The 24,535-nt window shown below is 33.0% G+C and overlaps 1 protein-coding gene across 4 annotated transcripts in view; it reads right to left on the bottom strand.

Moving 5' to 3' along the window:
* REV3L (REV3 like, DNA directed polymerase zeta catalytic subunit) overlaps positions 1 to 24,535 on the bottom strand; it is a 232,455-nt gene that overhangs the window by 142,953 nt on the left and 64,967 nt on the right. For all 4 annotated transcript variants that reach the window (XM_074310076.1, XM_074310077.1, XM_074310074.1 and 1 more), the window contains exon 2: positions 2,206 to 2,395. In XM_074310076.1, coding sequence (XP_074166177.1) covers positions 2,206 to 2,300 — 95 coding nt within the window. In that variant the 5' untranslated portion in view covers positions 2,301 to 2,395. The remainder of the gene's footprint in view (positions 1 to 2,205; positions 2,396 to 24,535) is intronic.

The raw sequence follows: 24,535 nt of genomic DNA, 5'->3' as shown, positions 1-24,535 counted from the left end.
TGGTAATTTAGTAAATACTCTCAACTTTACTGATCTTCTACATATTATACTAGCCATTTTATCTCAAACAAGATATGAGATTGAGCCATATGCTGCCCTTTGTAGGTATGGACATTGTACACAGAGATTGTTCAAGAAAGCAATCATCCTCTCCTTATGAATAGCAATAAAGTCTCTTAAAACTATTTATGAAATCATTACATACTTCAACAACAATACTATATATGATGATCAATTCTGATGGATGTGGCCCTCTTCAACAATGAGATGAACCAAATCAGTTCCAATAGAGCAGTAATGAACTGAACCAGCTACACCCAGTGAAAGAACTCTGGGAGATGACTATGAACCACCACATAGAATTCCCAATCCCTCTATTTTTGTCTGCCTGCATTTTTGATTTCCTTCACAGGCTAATTGTACACTATTTCAAAGTCCAATTCTTTTTGTACAGCAAAACAACTGTTTGGACATGTATACGGATATTGTATTTAATTTATACTTTAACATATTTAACATGTATTGGTCAACCTGCCATCTGGAGGGGGGGGGAGGAGGAGAAAAATTGGAATAAAAGGTTTGGCAATTGTCAATGCTGTAAAATTACCCATACAGATATCTGGTAAATAAAAACTTTAATAAAAAAAAAAACCCAAAACTATCTCTGAGTGGATGTTTGCTTTTCTGAACCCCCATCCAAACATTATTGATTTAACTATTAACTCTATGTAGATGACTTCCTAATAGCTATATATAGCCCACATTTCTCTTCTGAACTGCATTATCAACTGCTGGCTAGAGCCTTCCATTTGAATGTCTCTCTAAAAGTCATTGTACAAAATGTTAATATTTGTGAGTGAGGGGAGTAGGGTAAAAAAAATCTGGTTTGGATTCAGAGTTTGAAAAGGCATTAAAATCTAGGATAAGAAAGTTACATTTCATCCTTCATGGAACAAGGAATCACTTAAGTTTTAGTTTTGTTTTTTTAAAGGAGGCTAAGAATAGAGGAAATATAGCATACTAAAATATTAAAGATTACTTGGGGGAGATATATTAAGGAAAGATTAGAAAAAAGGGGAAAATCAGAAGCAAGGATACTATTTATTAGGCTATTATAATAAACAAGGCAAAAAAAAATGAAGGCCTGAAATAGGATAATGTAAAGACATATATATAATACATATATATACATATGTGTGTGTGTGTGTGTGTGTGTGTGTGTGTGTGTGTGTGTGTGTATATTTTTGCTGAGGTAATTGGAGTTAAGTAACTTGCCCAGGGTCACACAGCTATGAAGTGTTAAATGTCTGAGACCAAATTTGAAGTCATGTCTTCCTGACTTCAGGGCTGGTGCTCTATCCACTGTGCCACCTAGCTGCCCCTAAAATAAAATTGAAAACATTTATTCCTGATTTTCAGCTGCCAGTTTTATATTAATGTATAATGGATAGCAGAATAGCAAAAATCATCATGATTACACAATTAATTTTTATGGGAAAGTCTCCAAAAATTCCTAATTATACATATAAAGAAAGTGATCATATTTAGTATAAAGATAATTGTTGGCATCATGAGATCAGGATAGATCCTTATCTTTCCATGCTATGTCTTTTAAAATCCATTGTTCTGGAGTAGCCAGGTGACAAAGTGGATAGAGCATCAGATCTGGAGTGAGGAGAACCTAAATTCAAATCCAGTCTCAGATACTAGACACTTACAAGGTGTATGACTCTGGGCAAGTCTAATTGTTTCCTCTTCCCTATACAACCCCTCCAAAATAAAATTCATTGCTCTGATCTCAGAAAGCAGAACAAGAAGTGGAAAAAAAAAAAAAAAAAAAAAACAAAAAAAAAAAAACAATGCTATCACTTGACTAATTGCAATTTCTACTACAAATATTTTGAAAAATCATAGCAAAAAGAGTAACTTGACTGAGTTATCCTAGAGGTAACATACAAAAACAATAGTTAAGAGTCAAACTTTTTTTTTGTGAGATTAGTTGATTTGCCTAGGATCACACAACTAATAAGTATCAAATCTTTGAGGCCAGATTTGAACTCAGATTCTCCTGAGGTCCTCCACGGCTAGTCACCTAGCAGCCCCTAGAAAAAAACATTTTGTAACTTTTGAGTTTAAATTTCTGTAAAAATCAATATAAACATAAGACAATGGAAGATTTAAAAAAAAAGTCCAACATATACTTACATTCCAGATACTAATGACACTTTAAATACATGCTGAACAGTGGAAGATGGGTTGCCTAAAGCCACATTAAGTGCTCTGTCTATACTGAATGCCATTTGACGGAGATATCTTTCTGGCTGCTGTCCACATCCATCATATGGCACATAGAGGTAAGGAAAAATGCCATGTAAATGAAGACAAGTCTTCTGGCCTAAAGTGAAACACAGTAAAACAAACAAACAAACAAACAAACAAAAAAAAAACAAACAACTTTTTAGTTATGAAAAACTTCAAATATTCTAGTAATAGCATTTTGACGATCATGTCATTCAGAATAGGCAGTGAGATACAAACAAAAAGTGAATTAGTTCATAGTTGTTATATGTATCACCTCTGTATTTCATAATGTAGATATAGGATTTAAGAATACCCAAAATACAGAATTTTAAGAGATGAAAGATACCATAGTGGTCACCCAGCCCAATCCTTACACAAATAATTACCTTCTATAACACATTTATCACATCATGATCCAAATTTTTATTTGAAAATGTCCAATGAGGAGAAACTCAATACATTTTGAAGCAGTCTATTTTACTTTTACATCCTAAATTTTAACTTTTTGCATCTTCCTCTACCTATTACTTCTATTTGTCTTCGAGAGACAAATAGAACAAGTCTAAATTCTACCATTTAAATATTTAAAGATAACTTTCATATTTCCTTTGATTGCTGCTCTAGGCTAAATACCCAACATTCCTTCAAGTGATTCTCATATGACATAGATTAAACATATGTCACTTAGATACTATTCTTTGGATTTTTTCAACTTGGTATATAAGTAAAAAAGTTTTAAAAGCCAGACATAGTTTGGAAAATAATCATTCATGGTTTAGTCCATAGTATACCTTCTTTCCATACCATTGCCTAGACTAGTGTACATAGAAACTCCAAAAAAAAAAAAAAATTATCTTAGAGTAAATAGTCTAAAACTGAGTTGAAAAAGGCAAGAATGAAAAATAAATAGGTATCCTTTTGTAAACTATCCTTACTGAATTTTTGAATTTCTTAATCTAAACAGGTAATTGAAGAATATATGTTTCCTAGAAGATTGTAAGAAATTAAGTAGATACAACAACAGGAAGAAAAAGACCAGGAATTGCAAAGTCTCTATAACAGGAGAGCAAAGAAATAGATCTATTTTGCTTCATTAAGTTGGTCCTATATAGACAAAATATGTCACTCCATAAATAAAACCATTTGAAAAAGTATGCCACAGAACAGAGATTTTATTTTATATATTGTATCCTGATTTGAATTACCAATTCTGATACACTTTTACAGAAATATAATTCGTGCTTCTCTTGGAATACTTTCAGGTTCCATTTTAATATCATCTATGAGATTAATTCTTATAATTGAGAATAAAATTAACATGCCATTTGAATTTTTTTTCAGGTTCAAGCTAACTATTCTATTGCCTACTACAAAAGTAGAGAAATTTAAATATTCTTCACATAGAAAAGACCTCAAATATATATAATGAATGAATAGATGAAAGGCATTGATTAAGTGGTTATTATTCACTAAACACAATCCTAAATTCTGGAAATACAAATATGTATATGAGACATTCATTTTTAAAAACTTACATTCGAATGGATCAAGGTAATAGTCATAGAACAATGGTGGCCAAGGAAATATATTTTGGTCTGGAAATCACATAGAAGATGGATGGAAACATCAGGACACTGATTAAGAAACTCTCTCAGAAAGGAGATACCACTGAGGGTTACAGGTCCCAGGGCAAGACAAATGTTGTGGGGTGTAGGACAACTGGGAAAAAGATAGTCATAAGGGCTAAAAGCTTGGTCTTGTATTCAGGGGACCAGAAGATATAGTAGATTATATGAATTTGTACTCACCAACTCACCAAATGATATATTTCAGCCCTGATTAGGAGTACCAAAGTTGAATGAATATATTTTTGATATAAATATAGATCTATATATTGTGTGTGTATACATGTGTGTGCATATATATTCACATTACATATGAAAGCTTATTTTAATATTTTTTTGAAATTTCATTAAAGATATCATGATCCTTGTGGACAAGGCACCAATAATTTGATCTACACCAAGCTATAGGGAGAAAAAAAAGTTTTTTTTTTCCCTCCTTTTGAGAAGTTGACAAATAAATCTAAAGCAAGAAAATGAATAAGAGCAAAATGAAAGAAGAGAATACATAAAGAGATCAAACAAGTGAAGGAGGAAAATTTCTGCCATCTTCCCACAATTTAAAATCTGTTAGCAGAAAAACCACTGATTGCATTCCCAAACAAAACATGTGGATTCTTTGGAAAAATTGCAAAAGGAGTTCCAATTTAGATTTAAAGAACTTCATCTCCATGAACAGGACATACAACTTTTCCGTAACCTATTTTCTATTGACATTGAAAATGTGGATATAATTTACCAAATGGAACTGGCTGAACTGCAGAATTGTGACGCTCTGAAAGACGCATTCAAGTCAAGCAGCCTTCATAATTTCTATGCATCTCTCCCTCTGAGACATATCCTCATCTCAGAAACCATGCACTTAAAATGGCAACCATTTTTGGCAGCACTTATGTCTGTGAACAGACCTTTTCTAGAATGAAACATTTGAAATCTCCAATCAGATCAAGACTAATGGATGCACACTTGCATCACTTGTTACGACTAGCAGTGACAAATATGGAACCAGACACTGACCATCTCATTAGCCAAAAGCAGACCCATAGTTCTCATTGAAATACTGGTAATTTTGTTGATTTAACTTCACTTCATTTTAAATATTGTATTTGTTCCCGTTTTGTTTCTTCACTTCAAAATAAGATATATACAGCGTGCATAGGAATTTGTTCATAATTTTTGTTTTTACTATAGTCCGGCCCTCCAATAGTCTGAGGGACAGTGAACTGGCCCCCTATTTTAAAAGTTGAGGACCACTGGGTTAGATACTCTTCAGAGTTTCTATAGTAGAATACAGATGTAAGAATTGTTCAATTGATAAGATCACAGATCTATGAAGTATGAAAATATGAAGACTGAAAAGACTTAGAGAATGATTTATATAAAGTAGAGCAAAGAAAGAATGAGGAAAGCTAAATTACTATAAACATACAAAAAAGAATAGAAAAGTTTGTGTTTCTAAATACACAAAAAAGGACTGAAGAGGACACTACAAATATCTTCTTTATTTTGTTAAATGTTTTTAAAAATAAAAAGTCATAATGTAAACTTTTGCTATGGAATTAGATAAAATTACAAGAAACAGGATTCCTATCAAAATAGATCACAAAAATGAATCTTTTCTTCTCCTGATTTTAAAATGTTACATAAAGTAATTCTCACCAAAACAATTTGGCACTAGAAAAAAGAAAACTAGACAATGGAATAGAACAGATATCAAAGAAAAAGAACCATGCAAATGCAGATGGTTAATGTTTTGTAAGTCTGTAGACATTAAAAATGAGGAAAGCATTCAACCAGAAATGTTATCAGGGCCTTGGACAAACAAGTAGATTCATTAAGTGCTAGTGGAATTGAAACCTAGAATAATCTTTTTTGGAAAAAAAGATGATAGCACAGAATCTCAAAATTGGAAGGAGACATAAGGAACAAAATTTTCATCTAACTCAGGAGGGGCAAAGCAATTTGCAAATCTTTTAAAGTAACAAATCAAGCATCCAACAAATAAGTGAAATTATCCAAAGCTCAAATCCAATTGAATGTGAAATAAGTTATTTTGCTATCACGATTACAGAAGGTAAAACAATACTACTCCAGATGTTCACGATAGCATGAAACTTTCAAATTGCATGCTGCTGGGAAACCCACACATGACAGTATATAAATATACATTGTCATATTTATTTATTCTATCTTGGACTGGAAAAACCTATCCTGGAATGGTCAACAATTCTTTCAAGCAGAATTTCTAAGAAAAATGTTTATTACATTCTAGCCAAAAATAATACCTTTCCTTATAAAGATTTCTTTACATTCTTATTTTTAAGGCCAGAATGATGATCATTTTTATATTTTAATTTTTTAAAAATCAATTTTTTTGCATGGTTTCTTTTTATATTCCACAGATAATGTTCTATTTTTTTTAAAAAATCATTTAGGCAAGCATATATTTGGTATTTAGACAGTGTAAGCAGCCCATTGGAGTTGTGCTCTTTGCTGTAGAGTTTGAATGCTTGGCAGTTTAGTTCAAGAAAGATATCTTATCCTAGATGATATTCAGAATCTTCTTGAGAAAAATCAGATGAAACTATTTCCTGGCATGGTGCTAGTATATCCAGGTTTCACAGGCATATAACAGTTTAGCAACTTGGCTTCTGAAACCTAGACTGAAACTTTCAATTGTAATAACTTTTTTAAAAACTAAGAAAAAATAGCTATGTGACCCTGGGCAAGTCACTTTATAAATCAAGAAAGAGGGAGCATATCATAAATTCTAAATAACAGTTGAACACAAAGATACAGATTAATTTTTTATTCACTTCACACCTTATATCCAAACAGTTTCCAGGTATTATTGATTCTACTTCCATAATATCTCATATATCTCCTTCAAGAGCAATATAGTTCAGATTGTCATCACCTCTTGCCTAGATTCATAACAGTATGATAACCTTATATTCTGTAAGATATCAATTAGCTTCAGTATTCCATCTTATGGTTACTCTTTGCCTCTGATTGGATGGTGAAGCATTTCAACAATACAGAATTACCATTTTTTTTAAAATTAGAGAACAGAAATAAATATACCATATTTATTCAATTTGTTTCTGCTTATTAAACACATTTCCATATTAGTCATGTTGTGAAAGAAGAATCAGAACGAAAATGAAAAATCACAAAAAAGTGAAAACCATTTGCTTTGAACTGCATTCAGACTCCATAGTTATTTGTCTGGATGTGGATAGCATTTTCCATTATAAGTCTTTTGGAACTGTCTTAGACCACTTAATTGCTGAGGAGACCCAAGTTGATCATCACACAATGTTACTATTACCTGTATACGATATTTTCCAGGTTCAGCTCACTTCATTCAACAATTAGTTCCAAGTCTTTGCAGGATTTTCTGAAATTAACCTGCTCGTCATTTCTTACAGCACAGTAGTACTCCCTTACATTCATATACAATAATTTGTTCACCCATTCCTCAATTTCCAATTCTTTGCTGCTACAAAAAGATAGTTTGTACAGGTGGATACTTTTCCTTTTTTTTTTTTTTTTTTTAAATCATCTCTTTCAGGATACAGACCCAGTAGTAGCACTAATAGATCAAAGTATATGCATGGCTTTTATAGCCTTTTGATTCTAGTTCTAAATAACTCTCCAGAATGATTAGATCAGTTCACAACTTCACAATAATGTTTTAGTGTTAATCTTGGAGATTCTTATTCTAAAAAAATAGAATTTTACCTAGAGGTACAAAATAATCAAGATAGCATATTTTCAAGGCTAGAGAAACTGAAATGATTTGCAAAAGTTTGAAAAGTTATGTTTATATCTGGGATATTCTTTTTCTTTCAAATCTAGCCACAAACAAATTCTCTGACCTTGTATTCATCCTGGGATTATAGAGAGGTTGTAGAGTTGCAGGAGAAGAGAAGGGTCATGGGCTTACTTGATAAAAATAATCCTTCACTTTGACCTCTATTTTATTTTTTCCAAAGAGGAAGCATTATAATTAACCATACTATTATTTTGAACCTTAAATAACAGTAAGATATATAATGCTATGATTCTTTCTTGAATCTTAGACCTACGTACTAGGCATGTTCCTGTGTACAGAGATAATAGCAGATTAGAGACCAAGATATGTAGAAATATAAAAATGTGTTTATAGGAATCAAAAGAGAGAAGAATATTCTGGTTGTGTTGGAGGCATATTTCATTGTTGCTTTTTATTTTTTATTGTGATGAACCAGGTGTTTTTTGCACACATCTCATTTCATTCCAGTGATTGTTTCATTCTCCATTTCTACAGAAATACATTGTTTGTTTGGTTTTTTTTGTTTTGTTTTGTTTTTTAATGAAAATGGAAATGGTATGGAGTACTTCCAGTTATATTAAGGAAAGTCAATGGGAAAATATATTTTGTATGGGGATGGGGTTCAGGGAAGAAGATGAAGCAGTACAGATAGGGAGTATCTTGCATCAGGAACAGAATGAGGCAGGATCATTAGGTTCCTGTGACTATCTTGCTTTGTACGTTCTGGAGGCTAAATATAGCAATATTGGAGAGGAGGGCACACAGTGCTTAATAAATGCTTATAAAGTTAAAGTGAACATAGGACATGTTAAAAACAGATTTTTATTATCAAATGAACAACAGGAACAATATTACAGAAATACAAATTAAGATTAGGGTATCTTGTTTAGAAAAGATGACATGAAAAAAATCAGATTTGAGTTGGATTTTGAAGTATGGGGGAAAAATTGTATAGAGTCATAAATAATTGCAGAAGTCAAAGAATGTAGGCAAGGATATACAAAATGTGTTCTCCTGCAGTGAGCAAACAAAGGGGCATGGCAGGCTGTAAGGTTAGTTACATAGGTTAGGGAGAGATTATGTCAGATCAATAACATAAAGCTGAATTTAAATTTTACCCTGTGGAAAATAGGAAACTACAAAAAATTTTAAACAAAGAGAGATTACAGTCAAAATTGTGTTTTAGGAAAATTACTCTTGCAAATGTGCAATATGGATTACATATGACAGAGGGATATAAACAGGGATACTAGTTATAAGGAGGTAATTACAGCAGTTAGTCCTGGGCATGAAGTGATATGAGCCTAAAATAGAAACAAAATTAACATGAAAGACACTAAAAAAGACAGATACAATACAATTCAAAGACTAGGTGCTGGGAGAGAGAATAGTCAGAGCTATATTTCTAAGGTTTTGTGATCTAGTGACTCAATATCAGAAGTTCTATGTCTCAATATTAATAACCAGAGGAACATAAAAAAATTACTTTTTTAAGGAAATCCTGTATAATTTTTTACATATGCATAGGAGCAGGAAGATACCTTGTTGAAGGTCAGCCTTTTTTTTTAAAAAAAATTTTTTTATTAATTTTATAACTATAACTTTTTTTGACAGTGCATAGGCATGGGTAATTTTTTATAACATTATCCCTTGCACTCCCTTCTGTTCCTAATTTTCCCCTTCTTCCCTCCACCCGCTCCCCTAGATGGCAGGTATTCCCATACATATTAAATATGTTATAGTATATCCTAGATGCAATATATGGGTGCAGAACCGAATTTTTGTTGTTGTTGTTGTTGCAAAGGAAGAATTGGATTCAGAAGGTAAAAATAACCTAGGTAGAAAAACAAAAATGCAAACAATTTACACTCATTTCTCAGTGTTCCTTCTCTGGGTGTAGCTGATTCTGTCCATTATCGATCAATTGGATTTGAGTTAGATCTTCTCTCTGTTTAAGATAATCACTTCCTTCAGAATACATCCTCATACAGTATTGTTGTTGAAGTGTATAATGATCTTCTGGTTCTGCTCATTTCACTCAGTATCAGTTCATGTGTGTCTCTCCAAGCCTCTCTGTATTCATCCTGATGATTATTTCTTATAGAATAATAATATTCCATAACATTTATATACCATAATTTACCCAACCATTCTCCAATTGATGGACATCCATTCATTTTCCAGTTTCTAGCCACTACAAAAAGGGCTGCCACAAACATTTTGGCACATACAGGTCCCTTTCCCTTCTTTAGTATTTCTTTGGGATGTAAGTCCAGTAGTAGCACTGCTGGATCAAAGGGTATGCACAGTTTGATAACTTTTGGGGCATAATTCCAGATTGCTCTCCAGAATGGTGGGATTCTTTCACAACTCCACCAATAATGCATCACTGTCCACATCCCCTCCAACATTCATCATTATTTTTTCCTGTCATCTTAGCCAATCTGACAGGTGTGTAGTGGTATCTCAGAGTTGTCTTAATTTGCATTTCTCTGATCAATAGTGATTTGGAACACTCTTTCATATGAGTAGAAAGTTTCAATTTCATCATCTGAAAATTGTCTGTTCACATATGCCTTTAAAATGGACTTCTGTACTAACAAATTAAATGCTTTTTAAAAAAATAGTCAACAAGCAGTAAACACTGTAGCAACTTGTATTTTTCTCTACCTTTCAGTCAATTGTGAGACTAAAAAGGTGACCTGTTGCAGAATAAAATTTGTGAAATATTATCTATTTCATTCTCATAGCTTAATTAAGGATGCCTTCAATGCACCTATATATAAGTAGATGACTATTTCCACACTAGTTTACTCATATTTAACTTGTAGTCCACATGATCACCCCAGATCTTTTTCAAATTGCCTGCTTATGTTTAAAATATCAATTTTATAAGTATAATTTGTTATATACATATATATAATTTATTATATTTATTCCTATCATGTTTAATCATATTTGATTCTATCCACTGTTGTTTTTTTAAAATCTTGTCATCCACTATATTCCAGTTTTGTGCCATTTGAAAATTCAATGAGCATGCCACAATCTTTTAACTGTTTTTAATGCCACAAAACTTCAGTATCCTCTTTAAGTCTTCATCAGAATTCTTTGTTAAGATATTTATTCCTATTTGTTATTCATTTTTACAGAGGTCAACATGACTAGAATGGAGAAATAGCTTCTTGTAAGGACGGGATAAAATTTTTCTAAAACTCCATTGAATCATTCCCTGAAAAAGGTGAGCACACATGAGAACTAAGGAAGGAAAGTAGTATGGAATAAAAGAAAATACTTAGCCCCAATCTCAAAAGTACAATTAGTTGTCTGGGATGTTGAAAGGTTAAATGAATTACTTAAGATTACAAAATCTTCATGTTTAAAAACCAATTCTTCCTAGTTCCTAAGTACAGCACTCTTGTCAAGATTGTCAGTGTTCATGTCTAAGTCATGATCATGTCTCATGAATAAGTGTCATGATCTGAGCAAATCTGATCAAAGGGCCACTAATATAAAAGCACACATGGGTACAAAAGCAAACCACCACCATCACACAGTGACATAATGAATCTAAGTGAATGATTTTGGGCAAGAAGTAAAAAAGTTTTAAAAAGACTGAAAAATTCACATTGTCAAAAATCAAGTAAAAATACACATAGTATAATAATCTCACAAGCAAAAAGTCAAATTTCAATAGCTACCATTTCAGAGCTTTGTCACAAAATAAAACCTTGCTTTCATACACAGAAGCCAAATATTTGTGGGCTCATTAGAAATATTGAGGCCTTCTTGGAAAATTTTAATTTTACTGACAGTTATTCTGAGTACCAAAAAAAGAGAACTCTTTTGCAGTCAAGGAAAAGGAGAGAAACTGCTACATAAACCTCAACAGTTTCTAAAGGTATCAAAGGAGCAGACTGAAGGCACACCATTCAGAACAATTCAGAAGTAGGGATAAAAATCTTGGCATGTACAGCAATACAGTGAAAAATTTATTTAGTCCTATATCTATAAAGTGGTCTATAACACAATAAGATAATTTTAAAATTTAAGAATGCATTTTTAAGGAATATGCCCTATAAAAAACAAATTAGAAGTCTGACACACAAACCTTTAGCTATCCAAAACAATGACCTATTTCTTGAAGATAGTTCTAGCTAATTAATGTTTTGCAGTGCTTGGCAAGCAGGTAAGCTCTTGGAAAGTCCTATATTTATTTGCTCTCTCAATTTTAGAGAAGGCTTGAGAAAAAAATGTCCAATTGGGTGGAGGTAGGGGACAGAAGTTGTAATAAAGTATAGGACTCAGGAAGGAATGACATGCTAGATAATAGAAAAACTGCAAATCTTCCCAGATTCCCTTAGCCAGATGTTTACAGTAAAGTGCTATTTACACAGAATCATAAAATTCCAGGAATAAAAAGGAACCTGAAAGATCACCTAGTCCAAAGAATTTATTTTAAAGACTCAAAATCACAGGACATTTAAGGTTATATAGCAAGTTAATAGTTGGATCTAGAATTCAAAACTTTCAGTCTTTTTCCACTACACTATCTTGGATGCTTTTCATCTTTTCAGAAGTTTTTTTCTCAGCAGTGGAAACCCTTTCTTCCTAGGGCCCTGCAAGTACACAGAATCAGAGAATATTAAAAGATCATGGAGACTTTAGAAGTCATCTAGTCTAATTCCTGTAATTGTTTTGTAACAATGGTTCTAGAAAAAGATCCTAGACAGGCCTTCCTCAGGTAAAGGGAAAGTCAATTATCCTTAGGTTAGACAATTATAAAAAAGTAGGAACAGGCAAACTGCTACCATGTTAAGTCTAAAAAGTAGTTTTCATGGGCACAAAACTCCAGGAAATATAAGAGTACAGGTTATATATTAAGCAAACTTCATTAGGAATAAACCAATAATATTTGGGAATCCATCTGCCAAGGGAAAGTCAGGAACTATATGAGCAAAACTACAATACACTTTCCACACAAATAAAGTCAGATCTAAACAAGTGGGAAAATATCAAGTGCTCTTCAATAGGCTGAGTGAATATAATAAAAATTTACCTTCTAAAGTAACATAAAGGGCCACAGATAGTAGGGGAATTCTGGTTGAGGTATAAGACCCTCCACCAGTCCAGTCAGGGAACCTGCTGATGTGTCTAGTTTGGCTCCTAATCCCCACCTAGGGGCATATCAGCCTTCTTGAGAAGTTAGAAGCATGACAATCTGTGTTGTAATTAAAACAGAGTTATTCTAAGAGGCAGAGACATATGCACACAATTGCAAGTTGTTCATGTGGTCCTGCATGTGCAGTATATAGTTAGTGCATATGCAGTATGCTATAGTTATGAAAGGATATTAGAGTATATAAAGCTGATGGAATTTTGGATAAACAAATTTCATGTTTGACCATCCAAGTGAGTACCACCCCTTCACTCCTCACCCATGATCAGGATTCGGGATAGTACCGAAATCCTCCACTGAGTAGATCTGGACATTACAATTACCAATTGCAATTATTCCATAGTCAATTGTGTTTCACTGTTTTGGGGGAATTAACTTTGAGAATAGAGCTGTCTGACTGTTGATTAGGAAGTACCTATAATGTATCCTTAAAAAGAAAAATGGAGAAAAAAAATTCTACCATCTTCATGCTATATCAGCTTGGTATGCTACTTGGCCATCCCACAGGCATGTAAGCCACTTATCCAAATGTAGTAGATTTTTCCTCTGAAGAATGAGAAAGAAGTAAAGAGGGAGGAAGGAAAGAGAATTTAGGAGAAAGAAAACTGGGAGAGGGGGAAGGACTGGCCAGTGAAGGCCCACCTCAAAATGAAATAGCAGCTTCCATCTTTAGAGTTGGTAGTTGCTTACTACGAAATTAGGAAAGGAATTAGATTACTACAAGATTAGAAAGGAACCTATCTGTGATATTTCAAGAAAAAACATATGAATATGCTCTGTGCTCTTAAGAACTGTGGCTTGATGATAACTGCAATACATTGTCTTTAAGACCTATAAGTTATTTTATTCCTAGGCTTTCTGGCTGATTTAAACTTTCTCCAAGTTACATGAGAGAGATGTAGGTGCTTATTCTGAGGTAAATTCAATTCCTAGAAGATTAGAGTGTAAGCTATGACCATTCAGAAGGGAAAGACTGATGTGAATGTGATTGTGTCAATAACAGTACCTTAAAAAAAAAAAATAGCTATAACTGTTGGTGGCTAAATCTGTATAATTTTTTTTTTTTTTTTTTAATTTGAAAGTGACAGTGATCTCCAGGCTCACTACCTGGGAGATCGCAATTAACATTGGAAAAATGGGTAGCAGAAACAGACTTCAATGGCAGTGGTAAGTAGAGCTGGTTCCACAAACAGACTGAGCAGTGTTATTAGTGGTAAAGGTAGGTAGGTCCATTATTACTTGGGTTACTATAATCTGGAACTCACTAGTCCCTTCATTATGTTTCTAGTACAATGGCCATTGGTAAATAGTTTAATATTTGGGACTTTGCACAATGTCTGACGCACAGTAGGTATTTAATAAATGCTTGTTCTCTCTCTCCCTCCCACTGTACAACTCTTTCTCAAAGAGGGTTTAAAGGACCATTGTTAAGAGAGGTAGCTTGTTTCCTGGCATCAGGGGGGAAATAAAGATATCTACTTAGGCCTCATACAAGAATGGGGGCAGTCCTGTAGAGGCCTTTATTGCTGTAAGGGTTTGGTAGCATCCTCTTTAACCTCTCCCAGAGAAAAGAGGTATTGGCCGATAGATTACAGAACACTAAGTAGATATGTTATAGAGTAATAACCCCTGACCACAATAAGGATGATTTTTTTGTTGTATCTCTGATGTTCTTAACTCTGTTCCTATGCATTGTTACTTCTTTATATTAAGAGACTTACAGTGAAATGCAAAGACTCGTTATCACTTAAGACACACATCAGATCATTTATATTTGGAAGTCAGTACTTCTGAAAAGGAGGCAGGGATGAATGATAATGGTGGTAAGTAAATCCTAGGATTTTTGATCTTCATTCTCCCATATCCAATAGCTCCCTTTAGGAGACTGTTGCATTATTTTGCTCTATTTTTGTTCTTTCTCTTCTAACTTCTTTTTCTCCTTTAGCATGGCCTACATTAGACTTTTTGAATACCCAAAATCAGAATTGATTGGTAACAGCCATAAAGTCATTTAAGTGATAAAAAGTCATCTAGAAGACTTAAAGGATCTTATCACCAAGAAGGTACTAAGATACAGAAACCATCCTTAAGCTGGAATTGGACAAAGGATAAAAGGGTGCTGACATCACTGCTTGGACTCCACCTGTTTGTCAGAAGGTTTGTAATGGGCAATTTAAAGGAAGGGAGATTTCTCTAAAGTTGGCTAAATCAATTCAGAGTATACTCAATATACAATCTTTTTGGATATCTGACTCCCACCATGGTTAAGTAAATTTCATCTTGCTAACTGTTGTTAAAATAAACACTCCTGCAAATATTCTATACTCTCAAATCTGAAACTGTTTTAGGGACCAAAATTTGCCTTTGTAAGTTAAGTTACCAAAAACATCTCCTTCCCTTATCACTAGGTTTATTAAAATTTTAATAAAAATAGAGGTGAGGTTCTTCTAACAAAGAAAAAAACATTTTGGGAAAGAAATCAATTTAATTGATAACTAAACTGTAGGTTCCTCTCCATCTTATTTCAAAAACATAACTAAAATGTTACCCATTTTATAGTGTAGAAACATATTTGCTATATATCCAGATGCAATGGTGGAGGAAAATATGCCTAAAGAATGTAATCTTTTTATTTTCAAAATATATGTATAGATAATTTTCAACATTCATCCTTGGAAAACCTTGTGTTTCAAATTTTTTCCCTTTGTTTCCCACCCCTTCCCCTAGATGGCAAGTAATCCAATATATGTTAAACGTGTGCAATTCTTCTATACATATTTCCATAATTATCATGCTGCACAAAAAAGGGAAAAATGAGAAGGTAAAAATAACCTGAGAAGAAAAAACAAAAAGGGCATAGCAACTCTTGAAGATTATAGCTAAAAATTTTAGCTTGGTTGCAATCTGCCTTCAATGAGTTCATCCATAACAAAAAAACTACAAATCATGAAGGAAATCAACTGAATCTACACATGCATCAAAAACTGTTATTTTGACTAATTTAAGTGCCAATAAAATATGAACATCAACTTTTTGCATAATAATCAAACATGCCTTTGGTGGACTGATTAAATAATATTTTAAACATATACACATTATTTTTTTTTCAAATGTATATGTTGCTTTGAATGGTAAATTACAGTAAATTCACTAAAAGGCATTAGTAATTCATTCTAACTTTTTGTCTTCTTGTTTTATTTATAATCAACAGACACTAATAATACTGTGTGACCTTGGACAAGTCACTTAATCTGTCAGCCTCAAATTTCTTTGCTGTAAAATGACTATTACAATAGTATCTACCTCCCAGGGCTGTGGTGAGAATCAAATGAGATAATATATGTAAACAGCAAGTTCTGCACACCTTAAAGTCAACCTATTATTCTTCTCTGCCCCCCCATAGTATTTTATTGTTTTCCAATTACATGTAATGATAGTTTTCAACATTCACTTTTGTAACACTTTGAGTTTAGATTTTTTTTTTCTTCCTCTCTTCCTTTCCTCCCAAGACAAGGAATCTAATCCAAGTTATATATAAGTACAATCATTTTAAACATATTTCCATATTAGTCATGTTTTGAAAGAAAAATCAAAAGAAAAAAAAAACACAAGAAAGAAAAACACAACAAAAAAGTAAAAATAGTATGCTTTGATCCATGTTCAGTCTTTATAGTTCTTTCTCTGGATGCTGTTGGCATTTGCCATCTTCAAGTCTATTGGAATTTCCTTGGAGGCTTTATTTGCTGAGAAGAGCTAAGTCTATCATAACTGATCATCACACAATCTTGCTGTTACTATATATAATTTTCTCCTCAATCTATTATGTTTATTCTCAGGTTTCTCCAAAGCTGTCCATTTCATCATTTGTAATAGTGAAATAATATTCCATTATAGTTATATACCATAATTTATTCAGCCATTTCTCAACTGATGGCCCAAACATATTTGTTGGGGGGGGGGGGGGGAGAAAGGGAAAGTCTGTAAATAGGATGAGAACTAAAAAACAGATGTTGAAGAAAACAAGGAATAGGATGAAATGCACAGAGAGATAAGAGTTACTTTGCCAAGGAGGAGGTCCAGTTTATCCACAAACTAGATAGATGGAAAGAGGAAAGCTAAAGGAAGTAGAATGGATTTGAGATGTGGAAGAACAGAAGTAACAGAACCACATCTTTTAAAAGAGGGTCAAGGGTACAGATGGCTCTAGGGCTTGAGCAAAGAAGGTCTGACATAATTGCTTTTGGGAATTTGATAAAGAGAATAAGAATAAAAGATTTTTTAAATAACTCATCAATTTACATATTTAAAATATTTAAAATTCTGCTTTTTTCTAAATCTTTCATATGTTTTCCCTCTAGGTATTCTTGTTTGTGGCATATAAAGAAACTTGCTAAAAATGACAATATAATACTTTTAGTCAGAAAATAAAGTTTTTAGTCACACATTAAGAGTCATGATAATACAGTGGATGGGAGCTGACCTTAGAAGATATTACCCACTTCCAGAAAAAGAACTCATAATTAGAAGCACATACAACAGAAACAAGATTAAAAGCGAAGTACAAAGCTGGAAAGTTTTTTAACAGCTGGTGTTTCTGATAAAAATCTCATTTCTAAAACATATTAAGAACTGTGAAAAATTTATAAGAATACAAGTCATTCCCCAATTGACAAATAGTACAAAGATATGAACAGTTTTCAGATGAAGAAATTAAAGCCACCCATAGTCATATGAAAAAAATGCTCTAATCACAATTAGAGAAACTCAAATTAAAATAACTCTGAGGTACCATCTCATACCTCTCATATTGGCTAAAATGATAAGAAAAGATAATGATAAATATTGGAGGGGATGTGGAAAAACTGGGACACTAATGCATTGTTGGTGGAGTTGTGAAACGATCCAACCATTCTGGAGAGCAATGTGGAACTATCCCAAAGGGCTCTAAAATTGTGCATACCTTTTAATCCAACAGTATCTATATCCCAAGGAAATCATAAAGGAGGAAAAGGACCCACATGTGCAAAAATGTTTGTAGTTGCTACTGTAGTAGCTAAGATATGGAAAATGAGTGGATGCCCATCAACTGGGGAATGGCTGAACAAGTTCTGGCATATGAAGATAATGGAATAGTATTATTCTATTAAAAAATGATGAACAAGTTGATTATGGAAAGGTCTGGAAAGATTTACATGAACTAATGCTAAGTGAAACAACCAGAACCAGGAATTCATTATACATAATAACAGCAAGAATGTGTAATGAGCAACTATGAAAAACTTGTTTCTTCCCAATGGTTCAGTGATCCAGGGTAATCCCAATGAACTTTAGAACATCCAGAACAAGAACTATGGATATTAAATATAAAACAACACATGGTTTGTTCACTTCTTTTTCCGGTGTTTTTTTTTTCTCTCCTGTGGTTTTTCCCTTTAGTTCTGATTTTTCTCTCCCAACATTATTCATAAAGCAATGTGCATTAAAAATAAATAAATGCACTAAAAAAGAAGTATATACTATAAGTTTTTACATATATGTATATATGTGAGAGTGCATGTATGTGGAGGAAGGGAGGCAGTAAAAAAAAAAAAACTAAAAGTATATAACAGAAAACAAAAGAAAACTTAAAAGGAAGCACAGAAAAATTGGGTACCTTTGAAAACAATATTTAGTATTTATTACATAGTTAAGAAAAAGTAACACCCTGAAAAGGAAATTTATGGTTTTATGTTGAATCCTTTTTATGTTCTACTGTATACATGAAAATCTTTTTTTTCTTATTTTGTATTTAAATTTAAAATGAATAAAAACTTTTAAAGAGTCAGCAGTCCTGAGTTCAAATGTGGTTTCAGACATTTGACACTTACTAGTTGTGTGATCCTAGGCAAGTCACTTTATCTTAACTGCCTGTGGGAGGAGTCAGTACTCCTGGAAAATGTTAAATAAAAATAAAAAATAAAATTTGCAACTACCAGATATAAAAATTCCTATTATTAATTTTCATAGATTAGATAGACTATCAACTCTCAATTCTATGTATAATGTACACTAAATCTCCAACTGATTTCTTTCAAATGACCAGTTCATCATCATCATCTTCAGCCTATATAACAACTAACTCAAAGAGGTAACCTTAAAAAGTATTAAAAAACAAAACAACAACAACAACAACAACAACAATAACAACAACAACAACAAAAAAAAAAAAAAAAAAAAAAAAAAAAAAAAAAAAAAAAAAACACCTAAAGAAAAGCAACCTGGGATTAAAAACTACTCATGGAAAATAAGGAGATTGACAAAATAAAGATCTTATAGGTTTTATAAAAACTTTAAACAAATATTTGGCACTGCTATTTACATAAAGGTAATCCAAGTATCCTTTGGCTATATGGTAATTTAATATACTGAATTAATATACATGAATTAGGGAACAAAGCCAGTAAATCTTATGTTAACTTCACATTTACAAAATTTAGCCTGGGTAAGTTTGGATAGTTTAACAAGAACATTTTCTACTTCTCAATAGCTGGCTAAAATTTATTTTCATATATTTAATTCCATCCTACATTTTTTAATCTGTAAATTAAGGGAGCAGAACAATAAGTTGACTTTGATTTCTGGAACTTTGCTCTCTCGACTTTTTTTCTATCCAGTGTATCAAATCTCTTTTTTACACATCTTCTCTTCTCTCTACAGATTCTTATCAATCTCTATATGCTAAAAAAATGTATTACTTAAATCAACTGTCCTTTCTAGCTACCAATACAAATATATTATTTTACATTGCCAGTCTTAAATGAAAATAGATTACTGCTTTTGCTAACCACAAAGATCCTAAAAGCCAGTCATTTAAACCTCTTAGAGCCTCAATATATTCAGCTTTTAAAACAAGGATAATAATACTTATACTATTATCTCACATATGTCTCAATGAAAGTGTTTTATAAGTGGACTATCTCAGATAGTGTTTGATTCCCTCTCTAAAAATCTTCAACAGAGGATAGATGACCTCTTGTTGGATATGGTATCGTGAGAATTCTTTTGGTATATGGGTTGAATTAGAGCCTCTTCCAAATATCAAAATCTGTGATTTACTATATAAATATATTCTATATATACTATATAAATGAGTCATTATTTCAAAGCTATTACACCCTGAAACTTTTTGTTGCCAAATCAAATAGACTTTCTTACACAGTACATAGAACAAGGTTGTTGGATTCACCCTTATTATATTCCTATCCTCTGTTGAACATGTAGTTTTATTATATATTCCTTGAAACAGTTTTAAATCTAGTCTCTACCCGTCTCTCTCTCTCTCTCTCTCTCTCTCTCTCTCTCTCTCTCTCTCTCTCTCTCTCTCTCTCTCTCTCTCTCTCTCTCTCTCTCTCTCTCTCTCTCTCTCTCTCTCTCTCTCTCTCACACACACACACACACATCCTCTTCCTAAATTTACATATTTAGCCCAAACCTGGAAACTAAGCACCAGTTCCAATCTCAACATAGCTAAAATCAAAACTATATTCTTTCCCTTTCTCTTTCACTTATTTTCAGACACTAACAAACTCTTTATTGATTTTTCCTTTCAATGTTTCTCATATCCAACTTATTTCCATTCTTATTGCTAACCCTATTTTAGGACTAGAATTAGGAAAACAAATCTTATAATTACAGAATTTTAGACCTGGAAGAAACATTGTAACGTAAGTAGTCAATTGACCCCAAAGACTTTACTCTCCCCCCTCCTCACCTTCCTACCACTAAATCCTAGGAATTGTCTCTCTTATATGCCTACGTCTGGTTTTTCGGTGCCACCACATCTTCACTAAAATGGGGTTCCCATCCCACCTTTACTTGTGGGGAAGGAGATTCCTTTCATACATGCCTTACTTAGCACATCTGCTTCCCTGCTCCAGCATTTTATTGATAAGATTTTTAAATTTATAAGCCAAACTTAAATAATCATCATGGGGAAAATAATTGTTTTTAAGCTACAGATGGCTTAATTATTCCTGGTTCTATCTGCAGAAATATAGAGAATTCATAGTAGTCAAAAATGAAATAGTACTTTTAAGTTTTACAAAATGCTTTACATATATCATTGGCGCTTCATAACAACCGTGTGAGATTGATGCTACATCTCTATTTTACAGTTTAAATTAGTTCCTCTTCTTATTCTTAACGGTTTGCTGTTCAATTCTGTCTCAGAATCACACGCCTTCCACCTCTACCTTTATTGCCTTAGATCAACCCCTGGACTTGAGGCTTTTACACATTACTTTTTTCACCCTAGGATTTGCTGTTCATAATGTTTGGAAATCTAACAAGGTTAGTTCCATGTATGTGAAAGACAATTCCTTCTTTGGCCTCCAAAGGTTACCTCCCCATAGTCTCAGGCTTCTTGAAGCTGGTCAAAGGCAATGAGACACAAAAAATAGAAACATGTTCAGGGAATGACATATAATCCAATCTAGCTAGAATATCGAGTATCTGTTGAAGGGGATGTGGATGAGAGGCTGCTGTAAATAGTCTAGGACCAGATTGTGGTAGGTTTTGAATAGGAAGTTCAAGTGTTTGGATTTTATTAAGTATATAACTGGAAGCCATTATATATTTCGCACCAGGATACTGTTCAATCCAAGTGGGACTTTAGGAAGATAAATGTAGTGATACTCTGCAAAGTGAATTGAATCAGGAGACTGGAGTCAAGAAACCAGTCAAGAGGATATTGCAATCATCTAATTGTGAGGAAATGAGGATGTGGAGATGGTCTGTGGCAGTGGGAAATGCAAGGATGAGATTTGAGAAACACTGCAAAGAACTAATGGGGCTTGGCAACATTGATTAATGAGGAGGGGGGAAAAAGAGAGAAGAGAAAGATGTCCCAAGGTATCCTGGTTAATAGTGATGTCATTGGCAGAGACAGAGCTGATTTTTGTTTTATTGAATCTGGGGTTGGGTGAGACATCCAAGTGAATATAATTAGGAAAAAATATCGTCTGGAAGCTGGAAGGTTTAGGGCTAGAGGTACAGAGTTAGAAGCCCTTTTCCCAAAGACAAATTTGTCCAAATGATACTTGAAGCCAGGCAATTTTTATTTTTTAGTTAAAGCAGATCCCAAAGGCTCTGTTTTGCCATTTCATGGTCAAATTACAGAATGTATCTTTAAAAAAAAACAAACAAACCAAAAAACCTTTGTCTCATCAAGTATGTTATTTTTAAAAAATACCAAATATGTCCAGAATATGGGCTTAGCTGGGATGGAAGGAAAGAAAGAAATTTATCCACTTTTGTATTTAAATTGCTGCCTTAACATAAGTAAACACATGGAGTACCTACTTGAGATCCTGCAAAGTTTTAAATTTTGTACAATGCTTCTTCTTTGCTTCCTGTTGTTAATCAACTGGTAGGGAGTAAGTCTTATGCAATATACAGTCCAAATTAATTGCTGTGCATTTGGAATAATCACAAAAGGCCAGTTACCTGGAAATGAGGCTTTATATGGTGATGACTTGGCACTGGAGCATAGCTATAGCCTCATTTCTAAACTTCAGGTCATTTACTAAAAGTTTGATGTTCTGCATTGCCAAGTCAGCTAATGTGATTTGTATTAGCTTGGAAGCTGCAATCAATAACTGACCTTTATTTAATGTAAAAATTTCCAGTTACAGGAAAAGAAAAAGAAAACTTACTACATAGTAATACAAATCAAGGGATAAGGGGCAGCTAGGTAGCACAATAGATAGTGTACTAGCCCTGAAGTCAGGAGGACTTGAGTTCAAATCTGACCTTGGACATTTAACACTTCTACTGTGTGACCCTGGGCAAGTCACTTAACTCCAATTGCCTCAGGGGGAAGAAATCAAGGGATAAGCACTCAATTTAGATCCACTATTTTAACTTTAAATTTGACCAATGGGAGCAGTACCATTATAGCATGGGAAAAAGCAGGGGAGGGAGTGGGTACGGGGTGGTCACATTCTGTTACTTACCTCTATGATAATGGATTAAGCCAATTAAATTTTTTAGTCTCATCCCTAAAATGAGAGGGTTGCATTAGCTAGATGACTGTTGAGATCTCTTCCACTTATCTCATGGATCTGGCACTGGATAAATCAGGAAGATCTGAAATAGAATCCTACCTCAGACATTTATTAGCTATGGGATCCTAGGCAAGTCACTTCAGCTCTCTAAGACTCAGTTTCTATATCTGTAAAATGGGGCTAGTAATGAGGAACCTACTTCACATGGGTTGTTAGGTGGATCAAATGAGCCAACAGGCATAAAATGCTTTGCAAACCTTGAAGTGCTATATAAATTTTACTTATTAAATCTAAGAAAGAAACCATGAAATTTTGTATTGAGTTGTGTATGTGTACAGAGAAATGTGACCTACCTTATCACAACAATCATAAGACAACTGTGCTGATTTTTTTCCCTTGTCTTTTTTTTTTTCTTCTTTAAAAAATACAATTTGTTATGTGGGATGGCTCTCTGAAGGGGGAGGGAAAGTGGGGATAAATATGATGATGTAGAAAAATAAAGACTTCAATAAAAACATATTTAAAAAGTTAAAAAAACTTTTAAAAATTATTTTAAATTTATTTTGGCTTTTCCCCAACTAACATATTTAATTAGTGGCTTTAGCTGTATCTCTAACCTAAAGGAAAGTATGACAACAAAAAAAAAAAAACACAAAACAAAACAAAACTATAAAACTCTTAAATCCTATGCTCTGAAGGCATTTCTGCATTCCCTGGTAGGTAGATAGAAACATAAAAGGAATGTGTCATTCTTTTATCTAATTGAAACAATTTAACCCACTCAGACTGAATTTTCAGATAGCAACAGTAATTGTAGTATTAGAAACTAACTCATATGTATTATGTTTCAAGGTATTCAAAGCACTTCCTCACAAATAAGTTCTCTGAGGACAGGAATTATTGTTATTATTATTATTTTGTATCCCTAATTATTACACCTGAATTGTAGACCTATTTCTGTAAATAACCAATCCCAATGTAATCCAAGAAAAAAATACCAGTAAGCAGGACCTCAAAAATATTTTTCTGTGTTTCAGTTTCTTACCTGAGGCATAGGTCTGGTATAAAAACCTAGAAAGTATAAAAAGCTTTAGAAAATATTTAAATGTAAGACTGCCTTTACTCTTTTTTAAATACTGACAGGGAAAATGCCTTACTCATTTTCTGCAAAAGGGGTATGTTTATGCATATGTATTCATGTGCCAAAGTTCAAGCGAAGGTTTAGAGATCTTTGAAAAAATGAACCAGTAAAATGTAGGAGATAGATAAAAGAGAAGTAAAAGTTTTTCAAGGAATGTGATTAAATGGTTTTTAAGGGATTATTTTAAATGTTTACCTATTATTTTCTCTCATTTTATCAATTGTACTAATGTATCTTTGAAAAAACTGAAACCTGAACTATTAAAATAAGTAATTTGATAATAAAAAATGTGAAATGTACAATAGAAATGAGAGCAGGAATTATTTAACCCCTCCCCTCAGTTTTTTTTTTTTTTTAATCTTCTGATGCCTAGCAAAATGTTTTGCACAGGTAATTAATGTTTATTGATTGAACTAAAAATTCAAATTTTTT

Source organism: Sminthopsis crassicaudata, chromosome 4 (assembly GCF_048593235.1).
Source record: "Sminthopsis crassicaudata isolate SCR6 chromosome 4, ASM4859323v1, whole genome shotgun sequence".
Lineage (NCBI taxonomy): Eukaryota > Metazoa > Chordata > Mammalia > Dasyuromorphia > Dasyuridae > Sminthopsis > Sminthopsis crassicaudata.
Note: the sequence above shows the minus strand (reverse complement) of the source record. Positions and strands in the feature narration are given on the sequence as shown.